The sequence below is a fragment of the Lepisosteus platostomus genome, chromosome 4 (genome assembly GCF_059453375.1).
Source record: "Lepisosteus platostomus isolate fLepPlt1 chromosome 4, fLepPlt1.hap1, whole genome shotgun sequence".
Classification (NCBI taxonomy): domain Eukaryota; kingdom Metazoa; phylum Chordata; class Actinopteri; order Semionotiformes; family Lepisosteidae; genus Lepisosteus; species Lepisosteus platostomus.
Genome location: NC_142614.1, coordinates 28,641,730 through 28,669,294, shown reverse-complemented (window position 1 = coordinate 28,669,294; position 27,565 = coordinate 28,641,730). Strand labels below are relative to the sequence as shown.

Here is a 27,565-nt window from a genome sequence, read left to right as displayed (position 1 = left end):
CACTTCAACCTCATGTTATGGTATAGTGTGATCTAGAAAACTAGAGTTTTTTTTAGATACACAATATAAGGCATTTCCATCCAAAGGGGTGGAAATTTGTCTTTGGTATCACCATAAAAATCAAATAACACTCAACATAAATGAAATACACATTAAAAACAATCAATAGTCTTAGGCCTGTAACAATACATATCACCCTACATCTCACAACTTAACTTGCTGCTGGAAGAGGTGTTAATGGGGCCAGTAGGGGGCTCTCATCCTGCAGTCTAGGTGGGTCCAAAAGCCCCAGCATAGTGACGGGGACACTATACTGTAAAAAGGCCCTGCCCTTTGAATGACGTGTAAAACTAAGGTCCTGTCTCCTGGCATCATCCAGGTGGGGCTGCACACTGGTGGTGGTGGAGGGGAGTCCCCATTACCTGTAAAGCACTTTGAGTGGAGTGTCTAGAAAAGTGCTATATACGTTTATATATATATAAGGTATATATAAGGAATTATTATAATATACACATGAATCTCACTATGCCCATAACACATTACTGTTTCACATAATCCGATAGCTCCATACAGGAAACAGTCACTTAGCTGCATTTGATATACCGATTGCATGGGGAATAAAGGATATCGTGTACACAATTTCTTGCCCATTTGCATTCTAAAACTCCTGCCTGAAGGTAGCAGCTGAAAATCACAACAAAGAGGGTATGAGGGGTCATCAATGATATGCTAGGCTTTCCTTTTAACTGTAATATAATGTTGCTCTTTAAACTGTTTCTGTGGTGAACCCATTACTAGCAATATTAACAATTCTGGCCCTTTACTCTTATTCCACACCATACCATAATACCAAAAGTAAGGACACTTTCTATTAACATTGTATAAACCTCTCTAAAATGTATTGCCTCACTCCAAACCCTTTCAACTTCCTAATCAAATATATGCGCAGACTGGTGTTCTTTAATGCAATAGTTATATTCTTCAGTTATTCATCTATTACTGTTCTCAGGTATTTTGAGAACACTGAACAACTTCCAGGCTGATTAATAAGGGAGAGAGGATGAACATATAATTTATTACTATCACAATTAGCCAGTTCTTTGGTGTAATCAACATTAATATCAAGCATGCTTGACTGATGCCACCTTTCCAGTTTACTTATCTGTTCAAGGTAATGTTCCTTCCCTTCTCTGTCATCAGCAGTAAACAATCCTACTAGGGCCAAATCACATGCATATTTTAACAGATTAACATCAATTCCCCACAGCCCTGCATTTTCATTTCATTTGTGTAAACACATTCCCAAACAATGCCTAAAAAGTGTCACTTTACCTTACCACAAAATCAGAATTTCTTTCATTTTCGAAAACGTTGAAAAAATTAACTGACAGAAGTTACACAGTAACTCTTCTATATCAGGAAGCCTTTCAACACCAAACAGAAATCTGGAAGTGAATAAAGGGGACTAGGTACAGTTCACCCAAATACCTCAGTGCTTTTTAAAAAATGTTAACACTGGAGATTTGCTATGAAAGATAAGCAAAGATATCCTGTTATATGCAATATTTCAAAACAAACAGAAAGAAAAGAGACAAATACAACAGCAAAATTAATAACAGATGGATAGACTACAGCGGCAAACACTATCCCTTAAACCAAGGGTATCTTAGAATTTTGTTCTGTTCTTTCTGAAACATACACAATTGTCCTGTCCTAGAAAATAAACTGGCTTCTAAAATGAACCAGTAACACGGAAACCAACACTTATTTCGCAAGCAACACTGTACAGTTCTGCATGGTATGGCTTTTTTTTCTTTGCTTCCTTGTTCATCTCAACAGTAAAAAGTGTTTTGTCTCTGAAGCCTGAAACCTCCGTTTTGTATCATGATTGCCAAAATTAGCATTTAATACTATGGGCTAACAAAATCAAACTGAAAAAATCCTTTTCTGACAACAACCTAATTTTGTCAGTCACATTTTATTTGTTTCATTACCACTGGAAATTAAAACTAAACCTAAATTGTACAATACCTCATTGACATAACAATGGACCCACTGAGCATCAAAAGAAACATGTTATTTATAATTGCAATGTATTACACTCTCCTAGACAGGTCTCTCCGGATAATTACACTTGGACCTTCCTTTCGCTCTTGGTGACAGGTCATGACATATAATCTCCCAGATCAGCCTATCATTGACAGTTTGTGTTAGGCTGGTAATATCTTGCCATGTTAGAAATTACTGGCTATTAATACTCCAGACAGAGATCAAGCGTGTGTGCTCTTGATACAGCCACCCACATACCTACGTCATGAAGCTGTTATTCTCTTCATAAGAGAGTTGGTAATTTTCTATGTGGTTCTTAGTGTTCACAAGAATTGACATTCAACAGGTCAAATTAGGTATTTTTTTCTGTCAGTCAAAGCTATTTACCATGATCATTTTTTTTTAGAAATCCCTTTCAGGGTAATATAGGACAAAGGGCGTATTGACAGTACTGTCCGCTGCCACAGTAATGCAACCACTAGGCCAATAAAACCTATAAATGAATCAGGAAAAAATTACAAAAATTACAATGTAACAGCACCTGCCTTAACCACCATGGCAAAACAGGTGGTAGGTTTTATTAGTTATCCCCATTTAAATGTGTGCTCACCAGTCTTGTGATATCACATGACACATTCTGCCTCAGTGCTTTCACAGTAGTGTATTGTGTGAATTGCCATGCAGCGTAAATATTGTGTAATACAGCACAGCATCATTTTGCCTGAACCTTTAAGCGGTGAAGAGGCATGCATCTCTTACCAGCTGGTAGGATGTTGCTTTCTGTTGGCAAAATTAAGTTCAAGGTCAATTTTCATCTTCAAAGAGGATTTTTTTTAATTGTGGACTTCATGTTATTACTCAGTATTTGATCTGGCTATATTCATTCAAAATGAACAGTAGCAAATTTAACAAAAGGCTTAAATCAAAACAGCACAAGACTTAAATAATCCTCATTCATAATATTAAAAAGACCTTTAGAGTGAAAAGTGTTTTTGGACTTAATATTTCATCATATTCTGAATATTTTCATAAGAAGTGTTTCATTTATCAACCATCTTCAAATAAGCAACACAATACTGCCATATGCCAGGAATAAATAAGTTTTTTTTAGATGACACTAACACAAAGGCATCTTCTTCAGTATGGCAACAGTTGTACAGAATGGTGATTTACACATACGTTTCTTATGATTTGTGAATAATCACCTGTTTTTAAATTATCATTTATGGATAACATTTAATTTTAGATATTAGATATTTAGTGCACAAAGTAACAAACATATCCCTGGATTAAGATTAAATAGTTTAGCAACACCATCTCTGCAAATGTACTTGCAATAGACCATTTTGCACAGTATAAATCGTGTCTGTACTTGATTTCATCAAAATAAAAAGTATGCATTCCACAATCTTTTTTTTTTAACCTGCCAGGAGCCACTGGCAGAACCAGTGGCCTTCATTTACCACACATCACATAGCTTAAAACAGCCATTAACTTTTGCAAAAAGTTGCATTTCCAACTTATTTATTTATATATTTATACTTATATATTTATTTAGATGGGCCAATTAATGGCACATTACCTAAATATTTATGTAAACACGTATTTGATCAATGCTTTTTTTTTAAATGTCCCACCACAACAGAATCACACATACCACTGCTGTTTTTGGGTGGTTGAAAAACCCCAAAGACCCATCCAAGCAATTGAGGCGCGCGTTTCACAAAAACTAAACAAAAAAATTCACAGTTCATTCACAACTCCACCCACAGGAATTTTTTTTTTTAAAAGCTCACTAGTACTTCTCAGCATAAGGCTCCAGGTCTCAAAAAACAGCACGTGGGATCTGGCCCTGAAGACACCTCGAGTCTTCTAGTTGAAAAGGTGGACAAATTAAACCTGAAACCACTGGAAAGGACACTGACTGCTTCCATTACTCCTCTATGCATAGCATAACAGAATGTATTTTGTTTTTTAAGAGTGTATTCCAATGTGTCTGTGTGAACTGGAGGAACATAAAAACTCACAGGGCTTTAATCATTTCCTCCTGCATCTTCTGTAAGGAGTCCAGCAGCAGAGGAAGAGTGGTGTCATGGTAGTGCTCTTGGTGCAGCTGTGCTCCCCTCACTGCCAGGACATACTGATTGTGGAGGTTATGCAGTTTCATGGTCACTTTATCATAGCGCTCCCGTGCCTTTTCAGGCTCCTTGCCTAGGTAAAAGACAAAATCAGCAACTTTACAAAAAATCTGCATGTTCAACTGCACCTGTTCAGACAAAATGGTAGCAATATGCTCTTCAGATGTAAAGTAGTAGTACTCCAGGTAATGGAAATTTGAAAGTGAAGTTCACATGCGCTTAAATGTGCAAATAAATGCGATCAGATAATACGGTATATCAATCAGTTTGCAATGTATGTGTGACATTTCTTTCACATGCAGATGTCTTTGAGCAACTGAAGTAACATAAGGAGTACTATTTAACCACCTTCAAGTGAAATGAATAGTGCATCAAACAGAAATATGTTGTTTAGGTAAGAGCAGTGTTAAGAGTGTACTATTGATCATTGTTTTGTATTTTAATAAATATTAAAATGTTTATTAAAATGCAAACAGCACATTAAAGCTATTTACTGTGTTATATTTTTGTGCATATAATATACAATGGACACATGATATATAAAGCCAAAGAAAAACCACTTCATCCGCAACTGAAGTGCAACACCCTACTGGGTGATGCACAGCGGAAAATGTTACCATCAGCCCACGTCAGACAAGGTGGAGAAGGGGAGAAATTACTGTCTCTAACTAAAATCTTTATTTTAATTATTAAATGAACTTTGAAACAAAGTTTACAATGAACCATGGCCATTGGGCCTATCTAGCCCATTTGGTTGCTAGTATCTGATCCAGATGTCTCTTCCAGAACTTTAAAGATGCCTGGGTTTCAGCTTCAGCAAAAAGGCTAGGTAGCCTAGTAAATACAATCCCACAATGCATAGTTATGCACTGTTTTTTATCACACAATGCTTTCTAAGTAGAAATTGCCTCCCATTCACACATTTAAATGCACTTCCATGTAGTTTCCATTTGTAACTTCTAGTTTGTGTTTCACTACTGATACTGAATATATCCACTGGGTCTGTCAATGCCTTTGAGGACTGGGAATACTTGGATTGATTTGAATTTTAAGTATCACCTGCAATTGCATCTGTTTTTAGATTTAGCTGAAGAGCATGCACATGTATTTACAGGTGCATTTAAATGCACATTGAACCTTAAACTGTGGTTGTGACCTTAAACCAAAAAGGGGTGGTATGAGTAATGAGGCCAGAAGTAATATACAAATGATGCAACTAAAATCATACGTTAAGTAACGTTTCACCTCAGATAAACCAATCAGTATTAAAATACAAAGAGAACCCATGTGAGTAGCTAATGACAATTTTATTTTATGCATAGTTTTGTCTACTATTAGCAGAAATTATTAAAAAAACACCAACTGTTTTTTGATGCCATAGAAATGTGTGGTCAGGCTTGCTGAATTAGCCAAACTAAAGGGGAATAAAAATATGTGCCCATAAGATCCAGCTTTTTGGAAAATTCCCCCCAAAAAATGTTACTCAAATTCAAACACAAATCTTAGAACTTTGGACAATTTCCTGTTTCAGGAGTAACAGGTGTGCCCCTCTTCAGTTTAAATCTCACGAAATTTCATGATATTATTTTGTTAAATAATAATTGAATTAATTGATATTTTTAAAACATCAACTGAATCCTAAATAAGGAACGCCTAAATTGCCATTTACAGGTTTTTTGAAGATGAAATACAGAATTGAGATTCCCCTTGTTTAATGGAAATAACCAAAATTATTTTTAACACAAACAGTGTCTATTTTATGTTTTTAAGGATTGAAAAGATTAGCATCTCTGACAATATGAGATCATTTTTAAATCCTTCAGCATCAGAATGCAATTGAGATGGTCCAGTGCCAAGTCCAGCCCTTGTGTCCTGAGGCTACTGGGGTTCAGACATTCCACTGACTGATATTTTCAGTTTAATATGATCACTGGGCATGAAGAGGGGCCTGTTTTCCCTCAGCAAAAGCACAAAAGTAGCACAGTTTAAAATCTGTAGCACTTTTATCAGGATTTTCTTCATTAGGATGTTCTGCCAAGTGCCAAAGAGAAAAGCCATTAGGTCATATGACTGAATTCTTATGGCACAAAGATCCCATCATTTAAAACAGCAAGGCCAGGCTGATCAAAATGAAACTAACTTTAGGTATTTAAAAGCTAAAATACTTCTATCATATTTCTGTTGATCAAATACAATGAAAATTAACTTTTTTTTCTGTGATTTTATAAAAGAGCAGCTTCTACATAGCCTGAAGATACTGTTTAAAATGCACCATACGTTCAAGCAGGTAATGAAGACAGGAAAACAAGCCAAGTGAGGAAATGGTGGTTACTTTATCAGTATTAACAGAAAGCTGTGAGGAATCCTGGGGTTCTGTTAAGTTATACTTGTGAAGCTGGGTGTATAAGGAAGAAATAATTAACTAAGCAATCATCAGCTCTCAGTAACCATGTTTGGTAGTTACATACATTTATCTAAAAAATGCAGTACACATGAATAAAAATAATAAATAGGTAAACTATTTGCAGTATATAATTCATTAGCAAACTACACTAAAAAAAGTTTCAATGAATTGCACAAATGCCAATAATTTAGGAGCCTTTAAAATGTGTTAATATTATCGAATTAAACTGCAACCGTGTATGCTACCACAATGTTGCCTGTACCTTCCACCGTCATAAAAACTCTCAAAACTGCTTTCAATGAAGCAGTAGTGAAGTACTAAACAGTGTCAGATAATGTTCCAAAACCTTTGGGTCAAACATTAGATGTAATTTTTTCATTCAGCTTTCAGAAGCTCTTTCTACTGGAAATGTTACTTCACATGGCATGTATAAAAAACAGAATGGAGAAATACATACTAAGCCTATAATAGCAAATAAAAGAGGAATTATAACTAAAGGGAGGATTATATAATTACAGTTCTCAATGAGACAGATCTGTATTTGGAGATTAACAAACATCTTATGAAAAAGCAGCCCGCAAACATGTACATTCACTGTATGTGTAATTTTCCATATACTTCTTAAGTCATGGGGGCCACAAGTTAATTAAGTAATTCTGTCTCCAAGACCTTCAGGTTGCTTTATGTTTGTTAGAAAACAAATTGTTTTGGTTGTAATTTTCCATGCATAGTTAATGTACTATAAAAATATTTTTGCACCTGAAAATAATGTATAATCGTCCACCTCTTTGTACTACAGTATGCGTGCATTTTACTTTTTAGGTAGGTTGACATGCATCAAGCACTCAAACATGCAACACAGAACACACAGCAAAGGTGGGAGGTCCAATTTTGTTAAATACACACAGTAAGTTATTAAAGTAAATTCACATCTTCCAGTTTTAGATAAACACTACAAAGCTCCATACACATGAGCAATATGAGGTCCAGTTTTGACCTTAATCCACTGGACTGAGGGAACCACAGGGACAGTGAGGTACTCCCATCCACCTGCAACTAGGTGGAGAGACATAAAACAGTGGGAAAGAGTTGCTCATTACCCATATTCACACTTAGTTGGCCATGCTGTAGATTTAGCCCTTCTCTCTTGGACTTTAGTTAAAACTGAATTTAACACATTATTACAAAAAATATTATTAATCTATAATTTGGTTTCTTTTTAATTTGATACCCTCTCAGTTTGAAATCAATTATTTCTTTCCGCCTTTCGTATCAGCAGAAACCTCTGCGCTGCACAGGAAGAAAAAGCATGGGGAGACAGACTCCTCTGATCCACCCATCCTCCCAGCCCTTTACTGACACTGCAAGTTTGAAAGTGCTTTAAAGCAAGGTCAGTGTCAACTGTAGCAGCAGTGCATCCCTCAGTGACATCACTGCAGGCCTGTAGACATCTGAAAAAACATAAAAGTTGCTGTTTCCCAAGAGCCATGAGAGCCTTGACAATGAATCTACTCCTTGGCAGCTCTCTGCCAGTTGTACACTGTTACATTGGGAATCCTGGCAACAGCTGGCAGTAACACAACCAAAATTCAAACTTGTGATATCTGGCTGATAGAGCACGGAGTCGAGAGAGATTGTCTTTCCCCACTGAGCCATTTGAGAGCTTCCTTTATCATTCTTTTTAAATAAATATTAGGAAAGTTAAAGGTACTGTATGCAGATATGCATTGGGGTCCATGAGTACAAGTAATCTCAGTTCTATTATCTGATATTAACATAAATTTGAATATTGGTAGTGGTTTCCAAGACCTACTTACAGATTTGTTAAATATATTTAAATTGTGTTATATTTCAGGTCTGTATAAATAAAGCACAGTGGCAAAGCATTGCAGCCTCAGAGTTTCTTGGTTTGGGCTCAAGTGGGTTTACTTCTGTGGTGTGTGTCCTTCTCCCTGTCTTCACCTTGGTTTTTCCCAGATATGTTCCAAAAACATGCCAGCTAGGTCTATCAGAATATTGAAAGGTATCCCTTCCTCTGTGCTCCACAATGAACTTGTGTCCCATCCAGGAAAACAGCAGTCACCCCACCTTATGCCCTATGCTACCAAGTTAAGCTCTAGTTTGCCATGACCCTCAATGGGACAGAGAGTTTTCTGATAATCCATGGATGGATGGACATTTCAATAATTGTGAAAATATCAAAAATCATGGTGATTACCTATTATGACTAACTTTTACGTAAAAAATTAGAGCAAAGCTATCAATTTGCTCTCCTGATTTTGATTCCAATTTTTGGTGTAGAAGGAACAGATTTGAGTGAAAAGATGTAAGTTAAAGTTTTGAAAGGTAAATAAAAAATTGGCTCACAAAGAAAGTAATTAGCAAAGAAATACCAACAATGCAATAAGCTCAGACTCTTGCAGATACAGGCATGGCTTAACATGCAACCAACTGCATCAGCAAGAGTACTTTCTGTTCTGGTTTAGCTGAAGAAAATGACATGTTTTCTTAGAGAAATATCTGAATTTCTAAAAATAAATGTTATTAATACCTTCCTCAAATTTACAGGTAAATATTAATATATTTCTCCTTTAGTGTTTAAACAAGAAATACCTAAGATGGCACCATTCCAGTTGGAGTTAACTTGTCTATTGTGAACTGGTTTCAAACATTTTGAACTTCCTTTCAGGATAGCAATCAATAGCAAGCAATGGATATGTAGTGTAACAGTTGTGATAATCAAATGGTTGTCATTACAAACAAAAGGCATGCAAACGTGTGCAATTATATTGTAAACGCACAATTTTCACAAAGTCAAAATAAAGTTAATTACAAATAAAGCTCTAAAAACTCACCTGAAGTCTTAAGCTGTTCCTCTGGTTATTTAGAACACAAAGGGTTTAAAAAGGTTTAATGGGGAAAATGAAGAGCATATTCTTAACATATTCAGACACTGGGATATTAATTCAATTTTCTTATGTTTCATAGGATTTTCAATTACAATATACAGTGATGCTGTATTTGATCCTTTATTTATACAGTACATGAATGTAACTATTTATACCACTAAATGTTTTTAGCATTAAACTTTAAGAGGCAAGATAATATTCCTTCTAAATCACTAATATTCTCACACCAAAAAGAACATTAATTAAAATTAAGTTGATATGAATTTGGTTCAGAAGCCTACAAACCCCAATAATGCAATTACAGATTGAATATTGATATTTTAGCTTTAACCAACATAAAACAGAAATATTTCCATAACATATCTGAGGGATGACAATAAACAGAGGCCATGTACAGTAGGTGAGGAAATTGCCCCCACCACAATAAACCAAGGCATTGGAGGTGGAACTTGAGGACGACAGATGGGTGTGCCTACAAAAGTAGTGGTCTTGTGGGCCATGTTTATACCCCAAAGGTCAGTGATGGAAGGATCGAAGGATCTGGGGCCTTTCAGACCTTGTCAGGCCTGGTATGAACTCCATGAAAACACCAACGACCTATTTTCAAATTTTACTAATCAAAAACAGGCATTCTATTTTTCAGAAGAATTCAAACTGTCCTGTCACATTTCTTACCCACTCAATGCAATATCCATTTCACACAGCACTGGTCTATGTTATGCTATAATACTATTGATTTTAATTTTCAAAGAACATTCTAAGATCACTTGTAGACATAATAAAGAAAGATATAATAAAACTCGTTAGTAACGCAATGTAAAATTGTTACTTTAATTTTTTTTTTTCAATGAAAGAACAATTACAATAATCAAATAACCCTTGAAAATATTCAGCCTGAATTTGTTGTTCTCTGCAGACACTTCAACCAGCATTCAGGGTCCAGTGCTGCACTAATAAATTATCACAAATAACATACTGTAGGATGATAGATTTGTTTGCTGCTTCTGGGATTTGAATTGGTCCTTTTACCTGTCTAGTAATTGACAACATTCTGTCCAGAAATTAGCTCTGGACAGTCATGTGGAGATATATTTGGAAGTATTGAATTTTTCTGTCAATTTATATAAAAAGTCTTAGCTCACTATACGTGTTTATTTTTCATAAAATTAACTATTGATTAATTTGTAATGTTGAATGAATACATGATCTCTTCTTAATCACAATTCTTTCACCCTAGTACATAATAATACTCTTAAAGCTCTAATTAAATTGTATTAATTATATGTCTCACACCACAATTACTGTATGATTATGTGACTGTAAGATTAAGTTTAAGTGAGTTTGTAGCTGTATTACAATCCTAAGGTGCTGACTAAAAATTGACTACTTTAGCAATAATAATAAGTTACAAAGATATTAGTTTCAGCTCAAAGCTAAGTTTGTAAATTGCGGATGTGGATGAATGATTAAGAACAGAGTCAAGTAAACAAAAAAGCAAACAATGGGAAAAAAAAGCATTACCTTTTGCAATGGCTTCTTTATACTTCTCTTTTGCACAACTGGCATCTTTTGTCAATTGTCGATAAGTGCCTTTTAATTTTTCCAGGTCACTCTTTGTTACCTAAAGAAAGAGAGAGTGAATACAAAGACTGCAGAAACAACCTTCAAAGGCTAGGTGTTGGTGAATATTTTACTTGTGTCAACAAATTAAATGATCACTTGAGGACATGTTACATTTGATTTGACATTTTTCTCTCTGAAACATAAGAAGAACTTGTTTAATTTAGTACCTATATTAATTTTCTGAAGTAAAACAAACTACAGAGAGGAGTGTCAAACTGCAAGAAAACAAGATGTACGTAATAATATGTATGTAAAGCAGTTTTTTTATATTTAACACGATAAATAATAATTAGATGGAGTTTATAACATAATTAAAAATAAATGTAAATACCGAATACATACTGAACATAAAAACATATAACTTTAACAAATAACAAAAGAAAACCTTTTGTATATCAGAGGCACCAAGATAAACAGGATATAGGTACATTTATTCTGCGAATTGTGTTCACACCATTTGTCTTCAATGGAATTGATCATCAGAGGATCAGGCTAGTAGCTTTTAGCCACCAATGAAAGCAATAGAAACTGAATATGTGTGGCTCATGCTTTGCACCACGTAGCAAACTCTGTCTTGTGGCATCCTGTTTCACTCCTCTTGCAAAGCCTGAGCAAGTATGTGCCTGTTCACCTGTCTCAAAGTACTAGATGTCACGTCATCCCAGCTTATCCCACAAATGTTTAATGGGGTTTCAGGTCTAGGAACAAGGCATCAAAGGCCTGCTGTGTTCTCATCGTGCAAAACAGCCATTATTACATGAACAACACTAGAACACTTAAATAACATGAGTGGCACAACTGCTGCCATTGTTACTTATTGTCGAGGCTGAGAAACAAAAATATTTTTTAATCAAGAATCTCTACAAACGTCTGACTCACTACATGTAGCTACAGTACAGGTGTGAGAATCTGAATTACAAGTGCTTCAGCTGCAACATCTTCACTTTGGATCCATATCTAGATACATCCGTTTGTCCTGGCCAACTCGCTAAACCTGCTATTTTCATTGGGACTTTCCAATAACACCTTTTTCTGTACAGAGATTATGAAATTTATTAGCTCAAATTATCATGGTATATATAGCATTTTTTAGATATTATTGTGCTTTGAACTGAATTCTTCATGTATGGTAATGTAAGTGTAACTCAGGGTCTTTCTAAAATGTAGTTCTACATTCTTCAAAACATTTGCACAGCTTCTTAAAATAGAATATTTGTATCACTCTGACAGAGGACAAATGATCATTAGGTGATCAGTGTTATGGTCTCAAAATTGACTGGAATAAAAAGGAGAAAATTAAATGTTAATACATCACCTTGTTTAGCTCTGATTCAATTTGCTGGTGGATGCTGTGATAACTCTTCTTTACTTGCTGTTTATCCTTTATCATCATAGTAAGTCTATGAAGAGGGCCAGAGTTAAGATCCTCAGCATGCAACTTCATTATTTTGCTTAACTGTTCTGTCTGCTGTACCATATGTGTCCAAGACTGCAAAAGGGAAAGAAAGGAAAATTAAATCCACACCTCTCACTATAAAACAATTGTCAGTCAATTACTGAAGCTGTTTTACATCAAATGTTGTTCTAGCAGCTCTGTACACATTACCGAAAATGTGCTCTCATTTTGACCAAAACGTCAACACGATTTGCTGACCACAGGTTTTTGCTAACATACAGTCCTGCATTCCTTAACATGTAAACTTGATTAAAACTTGAATCATTAAAAGTCTGAGAGATATTCGCATTGGTTGGCAAAAAAAAACAACAAAATGTTTTGTTGCATGAACTGGTGCCTGAACTGCATAAAGTGAACAAAAATTAAAACGCAACTATTATATAAATGGAAAGGCCCTGTTGATAAACCAAAAGAGATGAAAAAAAAGACAAGCAGGGAACCACAGGCAGAGTAAAGAAAGCCAAGCGTAAGCCCCCAGCAGCGATCTTTCAATCAACTTTAGCATTGGGTAGTTTAGAAAAGTAAGAACAGCATTGAGGACAGATTTTTCAACACCCACTCTAAAATTTTCTTTTAGCACTTCCATTCACTCAAAATTAACATGCACAGTTTGTAACTCAAGACTGAAGAACAGACATAAAAATGTTGTCTGTTCATGTCTTTACCACAGTGAAACACAAAAATATGATTAATGATGAAATCTACTTTCTTAATATTATGATAAGGGGCAACACTGAACTATGCAATAAATGTTAGAAAAATATTTGAAGTATGGAAAATTAATTTTCTAATGCCACAGCCCATTTCCAATACTGAGTACATTTAAAAGATGAGAGGTGTCTTCATGCCTATTGATAGTTATTTCTGCCTGCTGGCAGGTCAACACATGTTCAAAGACTGTGCTCTGTTCAGCATTATATCCCACAGCCACTAGGCTTCCAACCTCTTGACCTCTTCAGATTATGACAATAATACAGTCGTTTGTTAAAATGTTTCATAGTTTGGTGCCTGGCAGTTAACACTGTTGTCCCACAGCTCTTGGATTCTGGGTTATAATTGTGAGTTGGGTCCTTCTGTGTGGAGTCTGCATATTCTCTTTTTGTTCACTTGGGTTTACTGCAAGTGACTCAATTTCTTCCCACCACTCAAATACAAGCTAGCTAGGCAAATTGGTCATGTGCACCTTTTTGCATGCCTAGGAGTGGATTGGTGTCCTGTGTGGGTTCTAGCTCTGCTGTGAGCTCATCGGTAATAATAATAACAATAATAATAATAATAATAATAATTGCTTACACTTATATAGTGCTTTTCTGGACACTCCACTCAAAGAGCTTTACAGGTAATGGGGACTCCCCTCCTCCACCACCGATGTGCAGCATCCAGCCATAGTGCGCCAGAACGCTCATCACACACCAGCTATCAGTGGGGAGGAGAGCAGAGCAATGTAGCCAATTCATAGCAGGGGGATTATTAGGAGGCCATGATTGGTAAGGGCCAATGGGAAATTTGGCCAGGACACCGGGGTTACACCCCTACTCTTTTCGAGAAACACCCTGGGATTTTTAATGACCACAGAGAGTCAGGACCTCGGTTTTATGTCTCATCCGAAGGACGGCACCTGTTTACAGTATAGTGTCCCTGTCACTATACTGGGGCATTAGGACCCACATGGACCACAGGGTGAGCGCCCCCTGCTGGCCCCACTAACACCTCTTCCAGCAGCAACCTTAGTTTTTCCCAGGCGGTCTTCCATCCAGGTACTGACCAGGCTCACACCTGCTTAGCTTCAGTGGGTTGCCAGTTGTGAGTTGCAGTGTGATATGGCTGCTACCATAATAAGCAGCTGTCTCATAAATTATTTTTTTCTTCAGATTTATTCCAGATAAACATCCACAGGTCAGCATCCTAGATATCACCAAGCAAAAACTCTACGTGTGCATATCAGGGAAATATGGAAGTACTCAAACAATGCAAACAGAAAGCACTGCAGTTCCAAATACAGAAAACTGTACAAAGAAAGGGCACAGTGACTCAAGACACGATAACATTTTCCTAGGTGCAACCAATTGTTGTAAGTCTTCAAAATACTGCAAAATACTGTGAGTGAGCATTTCCAAATGCTGGAAAAAGTGATAGATTTCACAAAGTGTAAATCCTTGAAGAGAGAGAGTTGTTATTAAAGCAAATGTGTGTCATGAGCATTGACTGAAGACAGTGGGCTAGATTTCTCAAAGGCACCATTAGTGCATTTGTAAATATTAAGTGGAAGGTTTCTATTTATAGCTGGAATTGAAATGTACATAGTCAAACACTGAGCAGTTAAGAGTGGTTAGCTTCTGCAAAAAAGTGGAAGTCACAGATTGTACTTGCAGTTGTACCAGCAAACTATCACTGTGCCCACTTACTATAAATCTGCAAGGGGATTGTGCCGCACATATACAGGGCAATTTCTCACTTCTCTACCTGATCTGCTGTGCAGACAGTGGGATGAAAAAGTTAATACAAGGAATTTCTACGAGGAAGTAAGAACTAATTTTCTTGGATTTTCTGTTCATGAGGAAATAAGACAGCACCTAACAATGCTAAAGATGTTTTCAAAGTTCCACAAATGATATTTCTGTTACTTAAATTCAAGGATAATGGCTCAGAATGGAAGAACTATTCTCAGACATTTAGCACAATGTTTTCTACAGTTGTTCAAGACAGGGATGTTACTCATGATAATGATAATGTGGTGCCCCTTGTGACATTCCAGGGGGTGGCAATCTTTAAAATAGGTGGGTCTCTGGGAAACACAAACATGAGTTAAAAATAAGTGCTTTTTTATGTACAGTGCAAGGCAAAACAACCAAAACCTCCAAAAACCACAGCAAACACATAAAGGCCTAAGTTCCTCTTGGTGTTTGTCAAGACTTAATCAGTACCTCTCTAAATTAACCAGGCAGCTAATCTGCTTACTAGCTTCCAAACAAAGTCTCTCTCTTAAGAACAAAAGTTCCCTCTAAAACACTTTCCAAAAAATGTATCTGAAACTCTTAAATTAAATCAGCCCACATTCCCATGGTCAGCCATCCTTTTCCCTGGTGATTAAGCACATTCACAGAGGACCTGCTCTTCTCCTAGACAGCAGACATGAACTGACTGTCAGAAGCCTCTACTTCCCGTTTTTTTAAATGTTACCCTAACAACGTTGGTCAGGTGACTGAGGATTCCCCACAGTTTTCTGGAGTACACGAGCTGCCATATTGTCTGAACCTGTTGTCCGAACACGTATTCTCCCCCACAGGAGGCCATCTGCCATAAAAGTTCCATTCCAAGGGCTCCTACAGGTGATAGCAAAGAACAACCAACCTAGCACACCCATCATGGACCCATCACATTTCTTTATCTTGTTACACTGGTGGCAGTCATTTTCTCTTAAGTTGTGGGTACCCCAGTGTGGAGCTGACACCTCTCCTTCTGTGGCTCCTTTTCTGAGCACTCAGGAGTCTCCTTTTCTGGCTTTCTGTTAGTGGTCACCTGGGAGCCTCACCTATCATCTTCATTTTCTTATTTCCTTTTCCATGTTGGCAGTGGGGTGCACAATAGCTGTACCCCCTACAATGCAAACACCTTGGAGCACCCTCAGGTGTAAGCCGAAATTGCTGCTTCTCCCAAGCTCTTGCGCATCCCGCAGACAACAAAGTATTTAAAATTTCTTCAGAACAACAGTGAAACCCGAACTACAGGACACAAAGGAATGTGGCACTTCTTTACATAAAGGGAGTGGGAGTACAAAACAAACAATACTTGTTACCGAAGCTGATACCATGGCTTCCTTCATGAAATGGCTGGATGAGATCTTTAAGTTAAGAAAAATAAGAACATACCTGCATAAAGATCACTTTAGGAGCTTCTTTGTACTCTGACCATATTTTATATGACTTTATTTATGACTGTTACAGAAGGTTTATAGGAGTAAGCATGCAAATTGAACTACTGCATGGAATATTAGCTTCCCGCAGCACAGTTACAGTAATTTATACTCCTGTCCAGGTCATTCACATGCAACAAATAAATGGTTGCACAAAACATACATTTATAACTTATTTTCTGTAGGAGTCCTAACAGAAAGCAAGAAAATGCAGTGTCCGTTTCTACTTATTTACCCCAGAACCTTTGGAAATAATATTTAAATGTTTCTAACGCTACAAACACGGCAGAACATACATTTGAAAATATTTATGTAAATATATTTTTCCAGCAATTCCACAAAAGTGTATTAAAAACAAAAGGAAAGACCCAGACTGACCCCAAACAGATAGAAAAAATAAATCTTAATTTGAAACTGCAAATGTTGTACAATACTGATCTACCTAGCTTTCAATTCATATTAAAGAAGGATGAAAGAAAATCTGGAACTGTTTTTTTTAAAATAAGATTTATTTTTTCATTACAGTTCTTTGGGGATTTTTCTCTAAAACACTTGGTAGTCAAACATTACACAAATATAAAGTGAACATTACTCTAATCTTTATAGTCTTAAAGAACAGTCTCAAATCTGTCAAAATAATTAAGTAAGTGTGACCCTGAAGATGTTCATAGAAAATATATTTTTTCAAGCATGCCAGCAGCCATATCGCCTTGCAGCTCTTAACTGGCTACCCACTGAAGCTATGCAGGACTGAGCCTGGTCAGTACCTGGATGGGAGACCTCCTGGGAAGCTATGGTTGCTGCTGGAAGTGGTGTTAGTTGGACCAGCGGGGGGCACCCACCCTGCAGTCTGTGTAGGTCCTAATGCCCCGGTATAGTGGAGGGGACACTATACTATAGGGGGCGCCGTCTTTCGGATGAGACTTTAAACTGAGGTCCTGACTATCAGGGGTCATTAAAAGGCCCCGGGCATTTCTCAATAAGAGTAGGGAGTTATCCCGGTGTCCAGGCTAAAAATGTCCCCCTTCGGCTTTACCTTGGCCTCTGAATTGTCCCCATCTATGATTGGCTTGCACTTGCCTTGCGATGGACTGCACCCCGTCCAGGGTGTACCCTGCCTTCCGTTCGTTGCTTGCCGGGTAGAGTCTGGCTTCCCGCAACACCGTATGGTATACATCAGTTCGGTAAATGACATGACACGACTTCTAAGTACTTGTGCTATATTCATTTTGGAAACAACATTATCACAATATTAATCTGAAATACCTATCTACATAATTCTAGAGTACATGTATGAAAGAAAAATGCTGGTGATGAGGCTTTCATGGATTTCATATACAATATAATTCAGGAATATATTTTTTGCCTTTGTGTTTCAATTTATTGGCCAATTCAATCACTATTCAGTGATTACTTGTACTGCAGAAGTGTAATGTATGACGAAACCTCTAAAATTCTGAAACAGGAATTTCCCAGTCTGAAAATGATACTTAACTTTCTTAATATGCAGAATTTATTCCTAGATATAACGAGAAACAAATGTGCATGCCGACTTTCCAGAACAGATCATGGATACTCATAAAAAAAGTAAAGTGCAATTTGAAATTTCAATATGTTTCTGCTTAACCAAGGGCGTTTCTACACTGTTCCTTTCCTAATCTGCATTCTACCGAATGTCCAAAATACTCTGCCATTTGCCCAAATACCTTGGCCTTAATCACCATACCTGTATTTGGGGAAAATATACAATTTTCTGCTCTATTTACCACTTTTACACAAATGCTTTAAGTGAAGGGATGAAAACATGTTACATGTATGTGTAGCTGTGAGCCATTATTTCAGATAATGGAAAGAACAACACTTTACTTGGTGTTCCTAACATCCGCAGAACATGAACATGTTGTGCAAAAGCACTCAGGATTACCTTTGATACATTGCTGATGTAATCCACTTGTGAGGCGTTCTCATATTTGTCTACCTGCTGGCTGATATTCAGAAGCAGAGAGGCATACTCCTTGTCACTTTTAACTCTCAATGTCATGAACTTCTTCACGGTCTCCAGCAGCTTCAGCTCCCAGTCTTGCAGCTTTAACAACGCTTCGTGTGAATACCTCAGATCTTTTCCAAATCCCATTTTCTTTAAGGCACAAATCTCCACAAGGTTCAGAGATCCTTCAAGTCCGCATGTCCTATACTGCAAGGAAACACAATTAGAGAGAGAAAAAGCTGTTCATTTGGAAATTAAGGTTTATGTTAATAGCAAACAAAACTCTGCAAAAGCAGAACACCCTCTTTGCAACCAGATAACCAAGCCTGGGAACCGTCTTTTGTTTTTAAAAATGATATGTGGCAGCTACCTCACTTACACTAGATAACATTAAACAGATATTTAGCAGAATATTGTTAAAACTACACTAGGCAAACTGTGACCACTGTTGACCATGCATGGACAGTACATAAAGCAAAATATCTCAGACCACTGCACAATAAAAAAATAAAAGTTTTACTTTAGAATAACAAATCTGAATTTTAAAACTGATTCTTTATAGCAAAGTGTATTTTTACCATAAACATATACACAGTTGCCACTTGACATGTAATTGCATTACCGCATTTGCATTACAGTAAGATGACTAGCGATAATAACCACAGCAGATATCACAAAACATGAATTACCTTTCCAACAGCCATTTATCTACTGATTTAAATCAGTCATCTGACAGAAAGACTTGCATTCAACTTGAATACTGAAACCACAACCAGATGAATTATACTCATGATGTAAATATACTTCTCAGACCCTACAATTTAAAACAAAATCTCTATAGTCAAAGAATGCAGGTGAAGGCTCATTTAAACAAGGTTTTTTAGTATTATTACTACAAGTGTCAGATAGATTCTAATATAACTTTGATGTGTTCAGACTTCAGAGTATGAAATCATGGCTTCAATCCCAGGAAATGATGAGGAGTTTTGTAAAATTGTGAAGAAAATTCAGGAGTGCTACAGGCTATTTGCACTTTCCTGTCATTCAAATTTTAATGTCAATGCACACAAGGTATTAGCAATATGTTTTCTACATGTTTATAAAATTAACATGTTTATGAATGAATCCAGGTGAAACAGATTCTTAAAACAAAGGACATGTTTCTGCTAGATTAGGAAAACATTTTCCTTTGTAAAAGGAAAAACAAAATGCCAACATTACAAAATCGAGAAGAAATGCTGATGGTGCCTGCTTGAACTGGCATTGTGAAAGATGTTAGTAATTGAATTTCTTTTTTTTCTTCAAATAATAAAAAATAGTAACTTGAAGGAAATTTAAGAAATTAACAAACTGTTTATAGTATGCACCAAATTTTTTAAAAAATTAACCCTGGGATGGATACAGAAGGCATTAAATGTGATCACACAGGGCCATTTATTTGCTATCTTGATCTCAGATGTACTTCTTCTATCCTGGCTTCCTCTTTCACAGATGTGGCCAGTCCTGCTTGAAGTTTTTTTTTCACTTTTTGTTTAGTGTGATACTTGGCCTCCCTTATATACTTCCTAGTAATTAACTTGGAGAATTCTCTACAGAAAATATCTGAAGAGAAAAATGTATGAGTGTACGAGACAATAACATAAGAGTAATGGTATTCTCTACTAATGTGAAGGGTAAACCGGAAACAACACAAGTCAAACAGCTTTCTTTGGCATCCATACATGTACCATACTGTACATGCCATAACTGCGGCCAATATTAGTAAACTGTCACATCTCAACTGTTTTAGTTCAGGCACTGTTACCTCAAGCTACAGTAGTCTGGACAGTGTCAGTAATATAATCATAGTATTGTTACAGCATCGGTTAGTTACAGGTGTCAGTTTTTAGCAGACTTGAGGAACTACCTATATGAAGCCCGTTTGCAGAAGTGAGGATTTAAATTTTATGTTTCATTCTTAATCTTAAACAGATTTACAGAATGATTTAAAAAATGGGAATCGGGTATTACTCACATTAGGAAAACTGTAAAAAAATAACTGATTTCACCCAACTCTTCCTTACAGTGTGGTTTCAAGGGCATCTTGTTTTTCTTTTATGGCAAACTTTTTTCACATAACATTGCTTAAAAAAAATTGTGAGTTGCACAATTATTTGCTTTGAAACTACTTTTGTTCTGTTCAGCAGAAAAAGGACTACAAAAGACACAAATCACACCTCAGACAATGCAGCCTGGTTTGCACAGACATTGCATGTGAAAAGGAATAAGCATTATTCTGGTCTGACACCACAACCGAGCTGCTGCTGCTTCATGTCCGACTACAAACATGTGGTGTGACTAGATTCTGTGCAGATTACCCGATTTCTGGCAAAACTGAAGAAGGCTGAGGCAAACTAAGTCTTTTTAATTAACGTGGCATTGCAGCAGTTCAGCTTTCATCATAAGCTGTCAACTGAATCTGTTACAAGAAAAAACGAATGGCACACAATACCTGCACTCAAGTGTACTGTAAGCCACAGACCTAATTAACTCCCATGAAACACAAAAAATGCAAACAATTGGAAACTTGTGATTGTGATTTTAGCATCACAATTGATTGACTATCAATTAATTAATTATCTGTTAATTACGAGTGGTCACTTTTCGTGAGCTTCTTGAGAGTCGTCTATATGCAAGGTACACTGTTTGCACCTCTGTGAGATGCTATACTACATACATTTTAAAATGGAAAAAAACATGAAATTACAATCCCAAGTTTATTTAAGTTTGTTTATTACAACAGAAAAGTATCACAACAGAATTGTCTTAATGTTGTTTAGGTCACTGCTAAGACAAACTGTGACTAACTTTGAAAAGTGGTTTTATTGTTGTGTTGAAAAAGGAAATCAAAGAAATTTGGTGACATCACATCCTGTGCTATTTTCCACCTGAGGTATGTCTTAATGCAAATAAAGGTCACTGAAGGGGAAGATTGTAGAACTGTATAGTCATTTCTCAAAATCTCTCTGAAATTTTACATCTAAAATATATTGCAAAAGACAATGCTAACCATGTAGACTAGAGAGATAGCATAAATAAAAGTATAATAAAATTGTATTATGACTGGCCTCTTACATCATAGTGTAACAATAATAAGGACATTTTTTCCTCTTAAAGGACAGCTGTTTTCTCAAAAAACTATGTATTTTTAAAATGTAAAATGTAGCTTAGACATTTTACCAAGTCAAGCATGCTGAAGTAGTGTTCAGTTGGAACTATATATTTTATTTGAAATCTGTATGTGTAGTTGAAGTTTTCATTTTTTTTCTATCCAGAAACAAGATGCTTTTTATTCATTTTACAACAAAAATAACATTACAAGACCCGACAATACCTCTAGATACTGGCTCCCTAAGGAAGAAGTTACTTTTTTTAAAGAGATGAAATTTCTAAAATAATACTGACTTTAAGGGATCTTCTAAATGTTCAACTCACAAGGCATCAAAAAGAACCACAGGTTGCATTGCTAGTAGAAAGTAGAATGCTGGCCACGGGACATGGCTTTTTCTACTGTACTTTGGACACTTATAATAAGTATTCAGGCTGCCACTACCCAATTTAATTTACAACAATGAAGCACATTAAATTACATATGGAAACAAACATTTCATAATTGGGTATGCACATATTTAGGTGTGCTTATATTTACCATGATGTATAAAAATAAAACAGTACTGGAAGCAAAAGCATTTGTTGCAATGACTCTCATTATATACTACCCGAGCACAGAAGTACATATAACCCTGGGTCAGTGCAGCTCCACCAGTATCTACAATTGAAACATTTCACAGCACTGATTCAAGTAGGTGTTCACATTTGACCCTAGTGATTTCTGACCAACTTGCCAAAAGGAAGGTCAAGATTTGCATGAGACTTTACTAGTGCATTTTGCATTTTTTAATTCTATAAACCTTATCCCATAAATATCTGAAGTTACCTAAATTCATGTAACAGCCAAGTATGGCTTTGCCTTCAGCAATGCACCAGAGACACACACACCAACAAACGCAGCTATTATAAAATCACTTGCACAAAACCTTTCCAGTCTCTGAGGAAAATGTCAGGTCTACTGCTTCTTTGTAAGTGGTCATTTCAGCTAGTCAGGACATGACAGGCTCTTTCTATTGAACACAACATTCCTCCATATTTTTGTATGCCTGTACACATCGTAGTTTCATTGTACTACACAAGACGTCTTTCTATGCCATCCAGACAGCCCTGAAACAGTCTGGAAGCTACCCTGGGTTTTTTATGTACAAAGAATCATGAAGAAACAGAAGATCTTCATAGAAAGAGAAATGTCTATATTAAAAGTAGGTAACATTATGGATGTAAACAGAAAGAATCTCTGTTGGAAAATGTGGTCACAGCTTAAGGATGAAAAATCTGAAAAATGAATTGAATTAATCCAGCACACAAGTCACAAATACCTTTTTTATTAAAGAAACCTTGAATATAACTGGTCTAAGGAAGCCACTTAGTCACAACGTGAAACATATGATATATATATATGATATTATATTACATCTTAGTGCATCAAAAAAATCATATATCAAGGTCCACGAGACAGCAAGGAAACATACTTTTGAGGACATTAGATCATTCAAATATTAATCAGTAAGAATACTACTGAGGACAATCAAAGAATTATGAAAGATTAAGAGTTGGGGAAAAATGGTCTTGGGCCACATGAAGGAAAATGCAACCACAATTAGAAATTGTAAAAAAAGTATTTGTTCCAGTACAAATTATTCTCCACTTCTAGCTTCATTTTTACATAGTTTTCCAAAATCATGCATAAAAATAAAAATATATGTATTAAGATAATCTACCCACCTAATGCCAGGGGTGTAGAAAATATTTAAATATTCTACAAGAATAAAAGTACCCTTACTTTGAAAAGTATGTTTAGTAAATGGGAGAAAGTTTAGTTTAATAGTTTTAAAGTAAAAAAAGCAATGACTGTACTCAAGTGTCAAAAGTGAAAAAAAGCAGTCCTTAAATTCTACCCATGGTCTTCATCACCAGTTGTCTTATCAGTTGCACTACTATTGCATTTATACCTAAGCTGACATTCTGATCTCAGGTCAGAAATAATTCTAAGGCAAATAAATCTTTTAAATTAATTCTCCACAGCTGAACAAGGGCTACCCACAAGACAGATGAGTCAAATCACTTACATATTTTTTCACACTTAAAAGCATGCATTATTTCATTTATCTGGAAAGCAAACCATATTAGACAATTTAAATATTCACTGAACAATTACAAAAATACCATCTATATACAGTACTATAACCAAAGTAATATATATATATTTGTGCCTTTACAGTAGTCTGTGCAAATTAGCATTGTATTTGGACAAATGGCAGCCTTATAAATTGATAACTGCAAATGATCAAGTTAAATGGAAAATAAGATTAATGCGGATACTTATTTTCTCACTCACACTATATTCTTAGGCTAAAACACTAATTAAGCAGAAATGTTATTTTAGTCAAAAAATTTACAGTTATTTACTTGCTATGTGTGAATGCTTTAAAAACAGACATGATTTGTTAAAATTCTGATTTTATTAAAGTAATGGAAAATATGTACATTCTATCCTTTAAATACACCAATATATTTTGGTAATATGGTTAGTTACCCACAATTTATGTATGTAACACATGCTCTGCCCCTGCTGGGATTTGATCATGGTTGCTCATGGTCCAGTTTTAAGAATAGAGGAAGCCTAAGAGTATATGATAATGGTATTAGAAATTTCTAATTAAAATGTTTAGGTTACCTTGTTAGCACATTATTGGTAGTGACAGCTTGCTAATGCTAATGCTTCAAAAGTGTATTATGTTTATAATAAGCCTCGTACACGTGACAGTTAAGTGCTCCAGTACCTCCACTGCTGCTCATATTTCCCACCTTTTGTTCACACTGAGCTCCGGCAGGTCTTGATTTACAAATGAAGCACTGCTTCTAAAAAATCAATATGAATGCTAAAATTGTACATTTAAGTCTACGCATGAAGTCACAGTCTGACGTGCAGATGTAGCGTGGATTGCTTTGTACAGAAACTACCATGCAGTGCAGAACCAAACATGTCAGCCTCCACCGATGTGGATCTATGGCTGCTCCAGCAGAGTATCTCTCGAGAAGCTGAGTGGGCTGTGCATAGGTTACAGCTCGTGAATGTATGGCCTGGTGACATTTTTCCCCGTCTCAGTTTACACAGGTGCCAAACTTGGACAGATCTGAAGCAGGCTCTCCCATAAGCACAGAGGTCATGAACACAGCCAGAAGGATGAAGGAACAAGGAAGATATCTGGTTCTGATAAATAGAGTGGAGTTAAAAGAACCATATTGTCTAAACATACTTGTATAAATAAAAGCATATTTGTATAAACGTATCCCCTTCATACATCAGTACCGAAGAACAGATAAAAATGCACCTAATACCTATACTGTCTCTTGATAGAACGCCAACACAAATTTGGATGAAAAACTTTTAGCAGTAGCCCAATCGTACATGGCAGCCAGAAATTACATCTGAAAGTATAAGAGAATCTTCCTTACATAAAGACATTATTCACACTGAAAACACCAGGGCTAATGATTTAAAAGTGATTTTTAACAATTGTGATTATAAATCAATTCATTCATTCACAAATTAATCAATAAAATTGTGAGTTTTTGTGAAATCCCTTTAGAAATGTGAATCTGTTTAATAATCCCCTGAAAAAGTTCAGCCTTTCTCAGCTCACTACCCACTATCTGTTACAATGGTAAATATTTCTGCTGCTTCATATATAATATCACTAATCGCTGCACTCTCATTTACATACCTGGGATTCTGGGAATTAATCATAGCAAGCCATAGAGCAAAAGGACAAAGGATGACTCAAACTCTGGAATTTAAAGTTATCTGCAGTTTATTTTTACACTATCTTTGTTGCTACCAGAGCCAAAGCCCCAATTGGCAGAGATATTGTTACTTGCAAAAGTATTCAATCCCCTTCTAAGTTCCTACATTTTGTTACTGTCAGAGATTGTAACCATGATACTTTTAAATGTGACTATATTTGAATCAGAATCATAGAATCAGGTGCAATCTGACAAATCCACAACATTTGGACAGTAAATCAATGAATTAGAATATTCTCAATGGTTTGCGATCTAAATCAGTTTCGCTGCAAAAAAAACAGTTGGAAAGATTACTAAATTAGTGTCATGTTTTCCATTTTCATTCAAAGAAGTTGAACTTGACTTCAAAGTACTGTAAATACATCTATCTCTGTAGATTTACAAAGCTACTGAATTTTGAAGCTACCCAAAAGAAAGCTTGTCTGCACAGGCAAGTGACAAGGAATAAGCCTTTTTTTTTAAAAAAAGCTTCATCATAAATCTCATATGAGTTCTACTGAAGGCATGTGGCATTTATGGTCAGATCAGACAAAACTTAAACCCTTATGATCTAAATTCTAAGAGTTCTGTCTGTCACAAGCCCAACATTCAGTCAGCCAGTGCAACCATCCCTATTGTCAAACGCAAAATGGTGGCAGCATCATGTTATGGGTATGTTTCTCATCAGCAGAGAATGGGAAGTTTGCTAGTATTGAAGGAAAAACCAACAGGAAAACCTGCTTAAGGTTTCTAAAACAGGGGGAAATATTCACATTTCAGCAGGACAATGGTATAAGTAGCCTGAACAGAAGTCAGTTAATGTTCTTGTACAAAGTCCTGACTTGAAATACATAGAAAATGTACAGTGAAGCTGGATGGCTGCAATCCTTAAACTATCACCAAAAGCACTGTTTCACTAAAGAAACAAGGAAATTCTATGAAGAAACATACACTTGTGCGCAGATTTTATAAACACTAAAATCAATTTCAGGCCATTGTTTTCCACATACCTAAATGTTTTCACGATGTCCAAAGCTCTGTGTGATTCTGGTGATTTTTGTTTGTATTGCCAGCTTTACTTTTAAGCCTTATGCACAAAAAGTGCTTAACCACAATACCTCAAGGGCCTGCACTGAAAAAATAGTAGTTGATTTGCTCAACTTTGTGACAAAAAAAGGATGCTACACAAAAAGGTGCAATGTCATCGTCATATCTATAATCATTCTAATCAGAATGCCGTTTGAAGAGGAGGGCAAACATTTTTTTTTGCAGGCACATGCCTTGGTGATTCTAATGAGTGTTTTGCAATAATGACCACTTTCCTACTGTAAGCAATATGAGCAGCCAAAAGGTAGCTGACCCTCAAGGAAAGGAGAGTGTTGCAAGAGGAATTATTTTATAATGTTGTACACGTAGCTCTTCGCTCTTCTTTTCAGAGTATTCCTTCTGATTCTGATGCATCAAGGGTGCTTAGTGCTCAAACGTCTCTCCAGCTTTAATGGCTTGAGTAATTCATTTGCCAAGACTTTGCCATTTTTTCGACATTCATCGGTCTTGATTCTGATTCTTGTATTGCTTTAAATCCAAATGAAATACAACTTATCATTTTTATTATTACTTATTATATTTTCTCACTACATGCTTCACCATCATTCTAGCAAAAGGAGAACACAAACTTTATCTCTGGTATTTATTTTTTAAAAAGAGGTACATCCTGATGTTTGTCAAAACTTAAAAACTACAAAATTATTTTTTTTTAAACACCGGGAAGGCTGTCATTTTCATAGATGCAAATCCTATAAGCGAGTCAAAAACACAGCACATGGAATTTTGTAATACATGCAAGTGTTTGCTTCTCAAGGGCACAAGAGTTGATTATTAATAATACGTTTTTTTTCCCAAAGGTGGAGGACAAACCCAGAAATTAGTACTCAAATTACTGTACACAGAATGTGGCACTCAAATAAATGCATCTTTCAAATGTGCACAACTTACATATTTCAATAAATAAATCAATAAATTAAATGGTATACTAGTAGTTCCAATAACATCAGGATGTCAGTGAATGTGATAAACAGTTCATTTATGGATGATTATTATTATGTTCACTGGGGCAGAGGTTAGCATTGCTGGGGCCCTGGGTTCAGTTC

General features: G+C 36.0%; 1 protein-coding gene across 2 annotated transcripts in view; it reads right to left on the bottom strand.

The window, feature by feature from the left end:
• Nucleotides 1–27,565, bottom strand: part of fer (fer (fps/fes related) tyrosine kinase) — a 136,535-nt gene that overhangs the window by 91,997 nt on the left and 16,973 nt on the right. The window contains exons 2-6 of one of the 2 annotated variants that reach the window (XM_088629341.1): nucleotides 18,417–18,686; nucleotides 12,439–12,612; nucleotides 11,022–11,121; nucleotides 9,447–9,467; nucleotides 4,077–4,260 (exon numbers count right to left, since the gene is read on the bottom strand). In XM_088629341.1, the coding sequence (XP_088485467.1) occupies nucleotides 4,077–4,260; nucleotides 9,447–9,467; nucleotides 11,022–11,121; nucleotides 12,439–12,612; nucleotides 18,417–18,626 (689 nt within the window). In that variant the 5' untranslated portion in view covers nucleotides 18,627–18,686. The remainder of the gene's footprint in view (nucleotides 1–4,076; nucleotides 4,261–9,446; nucleotides 9,468–11,021; nucleotides 11,122–12,438; nucleotides 12,613–18,416; nucleotides 18,687–27,565) is intronic. The other variant, XM_088629342.1, reaches the window with a different exon arrangement.